Here is a 15519-nt window from a genome sequence, read left to right on the forward strand (position 1 = left end):
TTCTCTCTCTCTCTCTCTCTCTCTCTCTCTCTCTCTCTCTCTCTCTCTCTCTCCTCTCTCTCTTTAATATATGAGGACTGTCAGTCTCTGCCTTGAGACTAGATAATTAACTGAGTGGGGAGTAGAAACTACTTCCTGATCTAGAGTGAATCCTAGTACTATTATAACAGGTATTAACGAATGAAATCATAATGCTTATGGCTTAATAGGATACCTATTAAAGGCTGAAGTTACTTAGTGCTCAGCAGTAAGGTTCCTCCCACTGATCCTCCCATACTGGGGGGAAATCTATGGCACAATGTCATGATTAGTCATTTAAACTAGGTTGAGGACAAATTGTACTAAGTGGTTTGAAGTAGATCTGTAACCAGATGACACCATAAAATGATATATTGCTCCACTTTATGAATTTATGAAAAACAACTAAGTATAAAGAGTTCAACTGAGAACATTAGCAAAGAGACAAAATGAGGGCATGTTTTGGGTGGGGTAGGGAGCACTCTGCCTGTTTTTGAATGACTTCTTTCTGTATAACTTACCTTCCCTTGAGGTTAGATTGCCCCCAGTTCCCATCCAGCATTACATAGACCATGGTAGACTACAACAAAAATGGAAGAAAAAAAAACACACATGAAGTCTCACCAAGGTCGATATGTTAAGGCATGATCCCTTAGTTGGTGTCAGATACCAGCTAGTGCTGCTCTATTATCTATTAGCCGTTATTTTTTTTCTATATGCCAATAATTGATGCATTTCTAACAAGTGGGGTAGTGCTCGCATTGCCTACCTACACATCTGCTTACCCAGATGTGTCAGAGCATTTGATGGCAGCAATTGTGCTTCATTTATCCTTGAACACCAGATCAATAACGATCTAGTGATAAACAATAGGAAGGAAGCATAAATGAGGGGAGAAAGGAGATGTTGATCCATAGTTCTCAGAGGGAGCACATTCAGCAGTAATTGTTTGCGAAATGCCAGTTTTCACAGACCGCCATTGCATCCTATTTCTTCCAGTAGGCCTCCAACCTGTGGGTCAGTTGTGAGCAATGAAAGGTCTGGCTTCCACTTCTGATCACTTGACCATTTGTTCTAGCCTGCTCTTCTGTATTCCCTTAGAAAAACCAACACATGGAGATCTGGATAATTGTTGGTGTACCAGTCGGAGCTCACAGAATAATTAGGTTATTACTGTATACCTCAGATGAAGCAAAATTCCCCCTACTATTGTTTCTTAAAGAGAAACTACCTCTTCCTGCCCTAAGACTTTACAATGGTTAATTGAAATTCTCCAGTCTTAATATTGTTACAAATGAATCATCCTGGGCTCAAGTTTGCACACGGAGAGGAAAATGTAGGTTTTTTGCTACACACTAGTCCAACTTTACACTCCAGGTACAAGGTGGACCTTAAAGAGTAAAGTCTAGAAGGTTCTGACAGATTAGATGCACTGCAAATGAAAGCAGAGAATGTGCTGCTGCAACTTCTGCTTTTTGTGTTGTTGCTCCGAGTGTGTGTGTGTGTGTGCATATACATACATATATACATATATAAATATGTATATAAATCTACATATATCTCTCCATCTCTCTGTCTCTCTCTGTCTCTCTGTCTCTGTCTGTCTGTCTGTCTGTCTGTCTGTCTCTCTCTCTCTCTATATATATATATATACATATGGATATATATACATATGGATATATATATATATATATATATATATCCCCAAAAGGATGACAACCCCATGTATGTATATATACATATACATATGTATATATATGTATATATACATGTATGTATATATACATACATGGGGTTGTCATCCTTTTGGGGAGTTACATATCAGATATCCTGCATATCAGATACTTAAATTACAATTCATTATAGTAGCAAGATTACAGTTATGAAGTAGCAGTGAAATAATTCTATGGTTGAGGGTCACTGTAATACAAGGAGGAACTGCGTTACAGGGTCACAGCGTTAGGAAGGGTAGGAACTACTGTTCTAGAGCAAGGCCTAAGCATTCTTTCCAAATCTATTTCTCCTGGGGCCTCAGTCACACCTGACTCCACATACTTGGGCTAAAGGAGAGAAGGGAGAGAACAGAGTCCTTCATCCCACTTCTCCAGTTTCTTGACCAGAAGACACTGATGAATACTATGGCCCTCCCCAAGTCTAGGCTGCGGCACACCAGTACAAAGACTGCTAGCCCTGGAAGAGTAGCCCACAGACCCTATCTCCTCACTTTTGCATCTTAAGCTATGACAGAGACCTAGAAACCTATGGCTTCAACTGACCAGGGAGGTAAACTCCTTTCAGTGGTTTGTATACTTAAAGCCTGTGTTGTTACAAGAGCAAGTATGACAAGCATATGGGATAGCTATCACTTATTCTCTTCAAATGTTGAGCACTGATGTTGCCTGGGGCACTGGAATAAAGCAAAAAATAAAAATAAAGCAGGGAAGATCTTAGTGGAGAATGGACTCACAATTAGTGTGCCCCAAAATAAGTTCAAATGTTAATACCAGGTAAGTATTAGAAAATAATATGCCAACTGTTAGGCAATAGCAAGTAGTGATGTCATAGTGACTGGAGGGATGGGTTGCTTTAGTGGCTTTAATGAAGACTTCTGTGAAATTGACAATTAACTCAATACTGGAAACTAAGAAATCAAGAACATTCTAGAAGGAAGGATTAGCAAGTCTAGAATGGACTTGAAAGGGTCTTTCCTTTGCATTTTTACGTAGGACAATAAAAGCACTAGAGAAGTGGCTATTTATTTTATACTCAGGTTACTATAAAGTGAAACTTTCATAATAGTGAAATCCCAACCTTGACATACTGGGAAGGTGACTGTCCTCTAGACAAATACCTATGCGTACATATTAGCAGGCACTGGAGGGAGACACTGACGCCCTTCCTAAACAGTTTCCAGCTTCTTCCATTCTCCAAAGGCTTTGCTTAAGATGAAGGGGAAATACCAAAAGCTAGAGTCTGAAAAAGCTAGGGACTTTGTGCAACCACTTTAGGCGAGGAGGGGTAGGCTCATGGGAGAGGGAAGGAGAAAAGACCAGTGTGAGGTGAGGCTTCTAGATCAGTGTCATGAGCCAAGTGAGCTGAGACCATGGGGAGATTTTGAAATGGGCATTTAATAGCTGGCTTCATTAGCTGAAGGTCTTGGGACACCAACTCCCTTACACTTCTAGAGCATTTGTATACTCAAGCCAAATTGTCTGCCCCCTTTGGTATTTGAAAACACAGCTCAGAGTTGAGGTGGCCCAATGCACTCCGACGCTAGCATAAGAAGGAAGAACAAAAGCCTGGTCAGATGTGATATGGAATTGAAGGAACCACTTCCCCAGGATCCCTGAACTTAACCTACCACCCTATTAGACCCACATGGAAACCTAGCCCATCTGTAAACAGATCCCCATGGAGGGCGAGGAATGGAAAGACAAGATGACCTCACAGAGATAAGTCTTTCTCCTGAGACAGCCTGCAAGCCGGAAACTTGGTCAAAGATTAATTTGATGGCTTAAAAGGGGGGGGCCCTCTCTGATGAAAGAAGGCAAGGTTTTATGTAATTAGTACCCAATAAAAAGCAATAATGGCAAAGTCCATGGCTTCTTGCAGTTCAGCACACAGGGTCGGAGGTGGTATGTTCATTAAAACCCGTGCTTTATTTTAGTACATTTGAGAAACTAAAACCCCCACAGAACTTCAAAGATCATATACTTAATGACAGGGCAGAATTGGCAAAGGCAAGAGCAGTCTGGCATTCCCGGGACCCACGTTCACAGAGCAGTGTGTTTCAAACCACTGAGTTCTGTGCTACTGGGGAAGGTGTACTGAGCTCAAGTGGGGAGGGAGGTGACACAACTGAGGGAGTTAAAATAAGAGGCGAGTGGGACTCTCTGCACTTCAGTGTTCTCCTGTCTAAATGCATTGGAGAAGAATGGGCTGTGAGAGAGATTGTGTGTTCAAGAAACTCAAGGGCATCATGAACCATCATGGCTAATCTGGAGCTTGTCTGCCATGGGCCGCAATTTAAAATTATTGAAATGACGAACACTAGTCCACTCATCCAAAGAAGGAAGTTCTCTCTCTCTCTCTCTCTCTCTCTCTCTCTCTCTCTCCACACTGTTAAGTACAAAGAATTGTAGAGGAGCCAAAAAGAATCTTCAATATGCAAATACATTTCCAGGTACCTCAAGGAACGAGATTCATATTCTGCCTCACCCTAACATTGCACCGCTGCTATAGTTAATACAACTTTGGAATCCATGTTTGTATGTATATATATATATATATATATATATATATATATATATATATATATATATATAGACACACACATATACATATATACACACATTATACATACACACACATATATATAATTATTATGATGATTATTATTATTATTTTACCTAATTCTCCTCAAATCTCTGTACAACAGTGAAGCCCAGTGAGGAGCAACAGTTGAACCTCATGCACTCTGTTCCCACGTTCTATCATCTTTGATTATTCCTCCTTGCGTTATAACGCCACGAAGCTATTTCTGTCTGCCTTCTCTGGGTATGCTTTATTATTAATTAGCAAACATGCGCTTTGAAATTTGGTTCTTGCCAAAGCTGTGTACTTCAATTTAGAAAGACTCTTCCAGATGTTACAGAACCACCCAGATGTCTCAAAATGTAATTAAAATTCCTGAGATGAGGATTTACAGAGTGTTTCTGACATTTGCTTTCCAGCATTTTCCCATCTCACTGAGCTCAGCTCAAGCGAATGTGGCTCTAACTTGTTGGGAGAACTAAATCTAGAAGTCTACAGGAGATGGAAACTATGCGTGATTCAGGCAAAATCAGCCTTATTTAGTGTTACTGGAGTTTCTGTTCTTCTCTCTTGTCTTTTCCTTTTTCCCAGTGCTAGGGATTGAACCCAAGACCTTACACACTTTAGGCAAGTTCTCAGCCACTGAGCTATCCCCAGCCTTCCTCATCATTAACTCTTCCACAGCTTTTAAACAGACTCTAAAGTTTTGTTTTGTTTTGTTTTGTTTTTCCTAATTCCCTGTGGCTTTAATTTTTCCTATCGCAGGAAATCTCATATCCTGTCTTTTATTCATGAAGTATAGAAATGGGTCAAGGCATGATACTGAGTGAGCCTTTCCTTATTACAATGTGGATCGCTGCTGTGTTCAGCCAGGGCGTGCATACTTTGGTAAAGCCATGCCATAAGATGGAAAGTTATAGCCAAGTTGGCCAGCTGCTGGGTGAGTCTTCTAAACTCTACGATTTAGCTCTCATCCTTTTAAGATAAGAAGCAGATTCTTAGGGGTACCAAGCTGAGAAAAGTAACCATAAAGTCAGATCACAAACAAATTTACAGCAGTGAGAAGAGTCAAAATGATGACCTTTTTCTGAATGCCTTCCAAATGTCAGAGACCATATTGACTAAGTACATTTTAAAATCTAAAACCTCTTGTTGTTTTCAAGACATCTTCTCACTTAGTTCAGATCTGCCTGTGTAGCTAAAGATGGCCTTGAATCCCGAATACATATGTCTCCATTTCCTAAATACTGGGATTGCATACCCAGCTACTTTATATATTTTTAAAGCAGGCTGCCTGGTTCACTTCTGTCTCTGCCATCTGCTTGTCTGTGGTTCAGGCACATCCCACCATTCTGTGCAAGTTACTGGCCTCATTTAGTACTCCTCCAAAAGCCAGGGGCATTGTAAGCACTCTGTTTGCTGTTGATGTTAATTCCCACAGAGACTCCTCTGGGACACCTGTCATTACTATTGCCCTTCTATGGAGAGAGAGAGTAGATATATAAAGATGTCAAACAATACGATTCACATTCCTCTAAATAGCAAGTAGACCCCCCAAAGTATTATTGAGACAGGGATAGGATCTGGGTGCTGAAGGTTCCCAGCTAAGAGAACACTTGTATTCACCTTCTCAGAGGAGAAAGCATATTCTTTTCTCTTTTTTTCCAATTAATTAATTAATTAATTAATTAATCTATTTATTTATTTTACATCCTGGTCACTGTTTTCATCCCTGCCTCACAGAGTCCATCCCTCCCATTCCCCCTTCTCCTCTGAGAGGGTAGGGGGCCCCTGGGTAAATCCCCTGCCCTGGAGAACCAAATCTCTGCAGGGTTAGGCACATCCTCTCCCACTGAGATCAAAGGAGGCAATCCTGTTGGAGAAGAGACTACATAGGCAGGTTAGAGTTTTAGGGACAGCCCCACCTGACAGAGCTCAGGACTCTTATGGAAGAGTTGGGAGAAGGATGGAAGGCCCTAAAGGAGATAGGGATCTCACAGAAAAACCAACAGTGTCAACTAACCTGCACCCTTGGGGACTCTCAGAGACTGAGCCGCGAACCAAAGAGAAAGTATTTTCACTAAGACTGTATCACAGAATGCTGGTCACAGCTCCTCTGCAGTAGAATGCTTAGACAAGCGTTGCCAGTATTTGCTCTACCTTGGTTGGGCCACCATTCATACTGATCTATAATCTATAGCTATGCTGTCCTACAGAACTTGCTATGATGCTAGACATGTCCTGAGTCTACTTTAGTTCATCGCAGCAAGCACTGTCCACATGTGGAACACTGAAATGTGAGTGTGTGACTCAGGAGCTGCCTCCACTTACTCAAGTGCAGGCGGAGGTAGCCAGTGGCTACTGTCCCAGATAGCTCACCTTTGGGGGGGGGAGTGGAAAGGAGTGGTTAACAGGAGGCAGTTCTCCATTCTCCTCCCCCAGCATTCTTGCTGATACCCCAGTGTGATGTGGTTTGAATAAAAATGGCTCCCATAGGCTCATAGGGAGTGGTACTAATAGGAGGTGTGGCCTAGTTGGAGTGGGTGTGGCTTTGTTATAGTGGGCGTGGCTTTGTTGGGGGGTCACGAGGGCATGGTCTTTGAGGTCTCAGATGCTCAGGCCTGGCCAGTGTGTCACTGTCTCTTCCTTCTGGCTGTGGATCCCAGTGTAGAACTCTTAGCTCCATCTCTAGCACCATGTCTGCCTGCATGCTTCCTGCCATGATGTTAACGCACTAAGCCTCTGAAACTGTGAGCCAGCCCCAATTAAATGTTTGTCTTTATAAGAGTTGCCATGGTCACGGTGTCTCTTCACAGCAATAAAACCCTAACTAAAATACTCAGTGAATCTCTCTTTTACTTTTATGTGTTTTTACATTCACGATACAATAAGTTTTATTAAAGCTGTTTACAAGTGCTGGGTAAGGGCTTATTTACAGGAGTGTGGTCTTCTTGTCACAAGTTACCTAAGCCACTGGAGAAAATCTCTCTTCCGCCCGCAGAGATCATTAAGTGTCTATAAATGTTCAGGGAGGTATATGGCCCTGAGAACACCCTCTGCTCAACTACCAATATCTGCCTATAGGTCCTGGTGGGTGGGCTCAAGGGCCCGTCTCCCCCATGATAAGATAAGCGTTATCCAAAGTTTATCACAGCTTCTGTGAGGTCAGGAGCCCGGTGGTGATGTCCCATGACAGTGCTCTACCACAGTCACCTCTTTTTCCCCTCTTACATTCTCCCTACTTCTTCTCCTGAGGTCCCCTCAGTCCTACAGGGAGTGATGCAGATGCGCCTTAGCTTTTCAACCATCGGATTCTGATCCTGAAGTCAAGTGCTAACGTCTCTGCTTCATTCCCTCTAAACTATACACAAGTCACTTAACCTCACTGAGTCGCCGTTCATCCTCTGCAAGATAGGGTTGAAGACAGCAGGCCTCATAAATAAGACGCTGTCACATATAGTAGAAGTGAGACTCCTGAGAGATGATGCGTTCATACACTTTGGACACTTGTAAAGACTGTGGGGCTGTCAGCAAATTATGGCAGGTATCACCTTTGTCTCTGGATTTGCTTTCATGTTGATAATCTCATTTTATCTTCACAGCAAGCCTGTGAAGGGTGTAGGCAGGGATATTATCTATTATTATCTATATTTCTCCATCTGGTGTGGCAGACAAATGGGGCCCACAGCAGCCCAGAGAGTTAACTGAAATTACATAGCATGCCTAGTAGCGTCATGACTGGAATCAACCCTGAGCCTACTGAGTCCATTGCTCACGCTTTCTCAGAACAACAACAGCAACAACACAACAAAGTCTTAAGGCTGATATTCAGAAATTATGTACAGGTTTTTAAAAATGGAGCCATTCCTATTCTATAAGGAAGTCAAGCTACAATTCCAAACTGTCTAAGTATAATATCAGTACAATGACAACAGCCACCAATATACTTATGGCATTTTTATATTATTTTATTTAAATCAGATATGACTGTGAGTTGTGTTATTATCACCTCCACCATTTAAAAATTAGGAAATTGGCCAGGCGTGGTTGCGCACGCCTTTAATCCCAGCACTTGGGTGGCAGAGGCAGGTTGATTTCTGAGTTCGAGGACAGCCTGGTCTACAAAGTGAGTTCCAGGATCACCAGGACTATACAGAGAAACCCTGTCTCAAAAAGCCAAAAAAAAAAAAAAAATTAGGAAATTGGAGCTGGGGAGATGTCTCAGCATTTAAAAATACCTGTTGCTCTTGCAGGGGACCCAAGATTGGTTCCCAGCACCCACGTGACAGATCACAACCTTCTGTAACTCCCATTCCAGATAATCCAACACCCTCTTCTGGCCTCTGTGAGCCCTATGTACACATGTGTCATGCATATACATAGCATAAAAACAAAGACCAACTTTTTTGTTTGTTTTTTGAGACAGGATTTCTCTGTATAGACCTAGCTGTCCTAGAACTCACTCTGTAGACCAGGCTGGCCTTGAACTCAGAAATCCTCTGTCTCTGCCTCCTAAGTGCTGGGATTAAAGGTGTGTGCCACCACCACCCTGGATCAATTTTCTTTTTAAATGAGGCAATAAAGGCAGAAAATTACCCTATGTACATGTTCATGGTCCATAGAGCTTGTAGATATCAAGAAAGACTGGATTTATTAAATTTATTTATTTTGGTTTTGGCTACTGAGCCTGAATATCAAAGCTGCATGGCTTAAACAACAAAATTATTGACTTAGAGTTCTGAAGGTCAGAAGTCTAAAATCAGGGTGTCAGAAGGGTTGGCTCCTCCTGAGATTCCCAGGAAGGACTCCTTCTAGATCTTTCTGTTTGGCTTATCAAAGCCATGTTTTGCCTCTTTGCTTCATTTTCCATCCACAGGTCCTGCTCTCTCTCTCTCTCTCTCTCTCTCTCTCTCTCTCTCTCTCTCTCTCTTCTCTCATAAGAATGTGAGCCATAGTGGAATTGCTAAATAAGGTCACTGTAAGGTCCTTGGGGCTAGGATTTCAACTTATCAACTGGAGTATGGGCAGGGCAATTCTTCACATATTACTAGATACAAACCCATTTGTCCAGGTCCATAGAAGGTTTCTCAGGCTAACTGTGAAGTCTTACTCCTTAATGCTTCTGCCGTTACAAATGTGCCCTAGTTAGAAAGGCGTTTGACCCCCACCCAGTCTTAGAGGCAGTGAATGGAAATTTACCCTCGAAAAGTTCTGAGGCTGGGAAAGGGCTCCCCAAAATGTTTATCTAAGACACCAGTTTCCAGCTTACTAGGCAATTTGGCATTGAGGACTTTTCTCATAAACATTTACAAATATTCCGCTCAGCGATGGGGTTAATCAGTAAACCACACCAACCTCTGGCCCCTGTCGCTTCTTACCTCGGCTCCTTCTCAGTTGCCGTGAGGAAGCTAAGGATGGTGATGCAGTTTCAGGATTTAGAAAATCCAATTCAGATTAGTCTTCACCACAGCCACCGGCTGTCAGGATTTGTGCCAGACGGGATGAGTATGAAGCCAGCTAAAGGTAGGTCACTACACTGCTGTCCCTATGTGGGTTCTCCTACCTCACTGGGCAAACACACGGGTCTTTTGTTAAAGGTCAAAGCCATAGGTCTCTGTCCGAGGGAGGCTCAGACAAGCCAAAAAGATAGGGGATGTGAGGAGTTGATTTCTATAGTTCTAACTACGTGAGTATCTTATAGGGATCTTATAGGGCCAACCTTTTAAGTCAGTCAAATGTTAACAGTGATGTCCGAGGACCCTTGAAGAAAATTAAAGTGTGCTACTGAATCCTGTGCCTTTAAAATGCTGAGCTACCATGTCACTGAATTCTGACCCTTTCCTGGTGTCCTGGGACCAGCCTTAAAAACTAGAATAAAGAAAACATCAACACACCTACCCAGAAGTAAAGATAAATTTGTTTTGTGGATTTTGAATTCAGTCACACATGTGTAAGTATGCACAAGGGTCATGATGAAATATAGATTTCAGAAAAAAAAAGAAAAAATATAGACTTAATGAACTAGTTTTGTCTCATGTTTCTTCCAATGTTTTCCAACCAGTAAGATAGATAAAAAAAAACTGAGATTTACACTTAGGATATTTATTTTTCTCTGAGTTAAAATATACTTTACCATGAAAAGACAGTCTAATGTAAGTATTCTTTTTTTTCAAAACATAAACTCATCTTTCTAAACTTCCACCAAGAATTAAATGCTAATCATTTCCCCAGTAATTACAGCAATGTGCACACTTTTCAACAGGGACTTGGTAGCAGCTCATTTTCCTTAAGTGTGGTGTTTCAAAGTGACTGACACTGTATTTAGAGAGAGAAATTACTTTCATGGCGTGACAAAGCAAATTTTCTACCACCCCCTTCTATTTAACACACATTTAATTCACATTTATTATGTGACAGACACTGTGTCCAGGGCCAGAAATGATAGAAAAGGGAATATAATTTAATGCTTCCCTTGGAAAGTTCACAGCTAACCACAACAGCAACCAAGCAGAGTGTACTGAAAGTTTGCTCTATGTGGAGAATGAAATTTACATTCCTTGTCTTACTCCTTCCTTACTGCTTACAGCCTCTGACCTTAACAGCTCACGACTCCAGCTTTATGGGGTCTGAAACCAAAGCTGAAAGAAGGTTCAATGTCATCCCCAAGTTCATATGTTTAGCGATCTGCAGGTGAACTGAGTGCAGCCCCATCTCCTCTGTTGACTAAGTTTCTTATTACTGCCTCAAGCTTGGCGTGGAAGATAAAGGCGGTGAACAAATACGGCTAATTGTTCATGTTTCTGATAAGTGCTGTATTAGAAGTGTGCACAGAGGTTAGAGAGATTGGTTCTTCCTGGGGAAACTGGGGCAGGTCTCTTGGAGGAGGCCATCAGCTGACACAGCCAGGAGGAACACCTATGTCCCAAGGCCAGGCACAGGGAACGGCAAACAACTTCACAAATGAGGCCATGTCATTTGGCTAAGAAGCCAGGCTTTGGAAACAAGATATGTGTTAAATCAAGTTCCCGCTCAATTCAATTCCACTGAACATTTGCTATGCTTAGAACTGCATCGGAGGTAAATTAAAACAACAAAACAACACAAAACAACAACCACGAAACTGTAAAACAAAACAAAATAAAAAAACAGGTGAGGGGGATGATTTGCTCCGGACACTGACTCTAACTAAAGTGCAGGCAAGTGTCATCATGAGCAGGTGAGCCCATTTTCTGTTCACTAACTCCCTAGAGAGCTGTCCTGTTGAATATGACAGCCACTAGCCTCTAGTGGCTATTTGATTATTATTTTTTGATTATTTGATTAAGATTTTTAATTACTGAGAATTAAATACATTTAAAACTCTTGTCCCTTAGTTTTACTAACTGCATCCCAACTGTCCAAAATCCTCACGTGGTTAATGGCTGTCATATTGTAAGTCTGAAAACCCTCCTTTCAACTCAGGAAGTTCCTCTGAATGACAGTCTATGGGAAGGAAGAGGCCTCTATCCAGAAGCTGGCATTCGGGGATGCCTCAGACTCCCCTGGAGTTTACTTATGTGTTCTTATTTAAGGCCATTTTCCTAAACTCTCGTGGAGTTTCTCATCCAAAGGATCCAGATTCTGGTACTCTAAATTACAGTGGATCCACTTCAACCCCTCCACTCCTTCTCTATCACATAGATCAACACTCAATGACTTAGTTGCTTTGTCCTGTCCTTGACATCTCTGGTCCCCCAACAGAGAAACAGAAGAAAGGCTGGACATTTTCTGTCTTGTTCATGGTGTGTTCAGTGTGTGCCAAGTAGCAAGTGTCCATTATAGATGACACAATAAGCCTCCCAGTGGTCATGTCATTAGAATAGACTGTGTGTGGGAATAATTATCCATCCGTTATCACTAACATTAAAATCTTTCTAAGATCTTCAGTGTCAACCCTCTTTCTCAACAACTGTACTCTAAAGATTTATTTATTTATTTTATGTATATGAGTTTTGTAGCTGTCTTCAGACACACCAGAAGAGGGAATTGGATCCCATTATAGATGGTTGGGAGCCACCATGTGGGTGCTGGGAATTGAACTCAGGACCTACTGCAAGAGCAGTCAGTGCTCTTAACCACTGAGCCATCTCTCCAGCCCCAACAACTGTACTTTAAACTAAGAATTACCTGATGAAAAAGAAAGGTCAGGCTAGGGGTTAATGGTCTATGGAAATTGTAATAGATAAAGTGCAGGGAGTTAAGACTCAGAGTCAATTCTGTAGTAGAAGTTGCTCTGGTCTAATCATTTAGAAATTGTCAGCTGTGCCAATCCTTCATTTTTATACTGGCCGGATACTTACCTCTGTGTTCTGTGGTTATACAGTGAACTGTGAAATGCTAGAAATGAGTATTCTTTGAGAACAGAAGCATTCATTCGTATCATTATATACTATTCTCACATTTTGCAATGTTTTACTATTTAACATAAAATTATCTATAGCCTTGGAAAAGCTGTATACTTGTGTGTGGGGTGTGTGTGTGTGTGCTTGAATGCATTTGGAGGTCAGAGGTCAATCTCAGGTGTTTTAAGTACTGTCACTGGTTTTGTTTGGTTCTTCAGGGTTTCCTTGTGACAAGATCTCTCACTGGCCCCGTGTTTGTCAAGTAGGCTGTCTGACCAGTGAGCCTCCAGCTCCTTCTGGTCTCTGACTTCTTAGCTCGACTTACTAGCAACTCAGAATCAAGCAGAACCCTGGAGCTTTCCAAAAGCCCTCAAACTTTTTGGCATGGCTTTGAGGAATGTAGGTCTTCATGCATGTGTGGCAGGTTCTTGACTGCCTGGGCTGTCTCCCATCCCTGTTCGTGTTTTGTGTTAGATGGTTCCAGGGACAGATGTGATGTTGATGTCATTAACTGACCTGAGTTGGGGCTCTGTTTTTTTTTTTCTTGATTATGGAGATATTTGCTTTACTGAAATTGTCTTTGGAGACCTCGACCTGTCATGTGAGGAGGAAAAGTTAACCATTTCCCTGGGTTCTACAGAATCCAGATTCTGGTGCTAATTGGGTCTTTGACCTTGTGATGATGGGAAGCTGGGTCTGGGTGGAGGGAGAACTGAGAGAACAGGATAGAAGACAAAAATCTAGGAAAAAGTGAAACCAACGTTATAACTTTTCAGATTTTTTTATAATTTTATTTGCTTCAGGATTTTTAGTCATATGATTATAAAATCGACTGGGATTTTGCTTACATTTTATCTATAATAATTTTATACTTTATTCTATTTTGTTCTCATAGATCAAAGTAGCTTTACTAAAATCTTTTTGTTGGTCAGATGCACTGATTTTTTTTTTTTTTTTTAACCAACTGATCCAGACAAGTTAGGCATGGAAGGGGAGAATTGATGTTTGCACAGATACTGTATATTGTGTGTTTGGTCAGTCATTTCCTGGGTCAGTGTAAGATGTGTTCTCAATATTTAATATGTGGATATTCTGCTTTGCTATTGTAGAAAAGTTCTGAATACTAATATTCATAGACAAGTCTAATATTTATGAGATTTTTAGATAGAAAGGACTAGAAGATCCTTTCTTTATAGACGAGCAAAGAGAAGCCCAGGCAGGGCAGTAAGTAATGGTTTGTAGGCACCATTTAATTAAACTTGGAACCATGACTATTAAGATGTGGAGTCAGAGAAAACAAGCAGAGCAAAGCGGTCCTTACAGTCAAATCTGTTGCCACGTGAAACTGGATTTAATGAGCTCTGGAAGAGAGCGGCTATGCTGAGGAAGGGGTGTGAGGGAGACTGGAAACAGTAAAGAACAGAAAAGCTGGAACATGGCGGGAAATGGCTGGAAGAGAAAGGATCGTGCACACCGAGCCTTGAAGAGCCGTTTGTAATTTATGTGCAAGCAGAATTTACAATCGCAAGTAAAGAAGGCAGAGGAAGAGGAAGTCAGACCTGGGAAGCGGCTCACATTTGACAGTATCCCATGGAGTGGAGTGATTCGGTGCATGGCTTTGAGGTCAGACTCTAAAGTCTCAAGTACATGGGCAGGTTGGAGTAAGATGTAAGTTTAGCAAAGGCATTCTGTCCAGCAGTAGAAACAGCACTGAATTATCTTAAGTGTGACTAGGCGGCCCAGGGGATGTTTGAGTGTGCAGGAGGGGTAATAGTACCTCATCCAATGGTTGCAAAGAATAGCAAGAATATACCAATGCTCAGTGTTAGGAAGGAATTCATAAAAAATTCTGCTACTAGTAGTAATGACAATAACATTGACCATTTGAGCACCTTGAAGAACATTTTAGAGGCATGGTACACAGGCCCAGAATCCCAAAGTACATCTCCAAATTCCCAAACTTCTAGAAACCATTGTTTTTTTAAAGTTCAGTAGGGTTTTAAATTTTCAGGTTTTTTTTTTTTGTTTTGATTTGTTTTTGGTTTTTTTTTTTTTCCTTTGGTAGCCATTTTGGGGCTGAAGGATGTGAAACACTGGTTAAACAAATTATTTATTCTCCTTTGTGTGAATATTGACATAATGGCACTAAAGAAAGCATTGCTGAGTTCTACCCAGTGGTGTGAACACCACATATGGAACAAAGAAAGAATACTGAATGTTCTGAAATCTAAAAGAAATGTTTTGTTTTGTTTTGGTTTTTTCTCTTTTCTGTGGTCCTGGGGATCAAGTTCAAGCCCAATCAAGAGGTTCTAAATTTTTTTTATTTATTTTATCTATTGTAAGTTGTTGTTGTTGTTGTTGTTGTTGTTGTGTGTGCTTAGGGAATGTGCTCACCCATATTTGCACGTAGAAGGCCAGAGAATGAAGTTAAGTATATTCTGGCGAACACATTCTATTTCTACCCCTCCCCCCACACACCCCTTATTTCTGGTTCCCTCATTGAATTGGAATCAGCAAGACTGGCTGGTAAGTGAGCTTCTGGCATCCTCTTGCCTCTACCTCCCCAGTGTTGGCATTACAGGTACAAACCTCCAGGGTTTTGTAGAACAGTGATTCCCAACCCATGGTTGTGATCTCCTGAGGGGTTGAATGGCAGATATTTACATTACAATTCATAATGGTAGTAAAATTACAGTTAAGAAGTAGCAATAAAACTGCAAAGCTTTTGTAAGGCAAAAGACACTGTCAACAAGACAAAAAGGCCACCAACAGATTGGGAAAGGATTTTTACCAATCCTAAATCAGA

The 15519-nt window shown here is 41.3% G+C and overlaps 1 protein-coding gene across 5 annotated transcripts in view; it reads left to right on the forward strand.

Moving 5' to 3' along the window:
- The window catches only part of Nr1h4 (nuclear receptor subfamily 1 group H member 4), a 79376-nt gene that overhangs the window by 16827 nt on the left and 47030 nt on the right, over positions 1-15519 (forward strand). For 2 of the 5 annotated variants that reach the window (XM_021204672.2, XM_021204673.1), the window contains exon 1: positions 9711-9855. The exons of the other annotated variants lie outside the window; for them this stretch is intronic. In XM_021204672.2, the coding sequence (XP_021060331.1) occupies positions 9747-9855 (109 nt within the window). In that variant the 5' untranslated portion in view covers positions 9711-9746. Of the gene's footprint in view, positions 1-9710; positions 9856-15519 lie in introns of those variants that run through there. 5 annotated transcript variants of the gene reach the window in all.

Source organism: Mus pahari, chromosome 9, assembly GCF_900095145.1.
Source record: "Mus pahari chromosome 9, PAHARI_EIJ_v1.1, whole genome shotgun sequence".
NCBI lineage: Eukaryota > Metazoa > Chordata > Mammalia > Rodentia > Muridae > Mus > Mus pahari.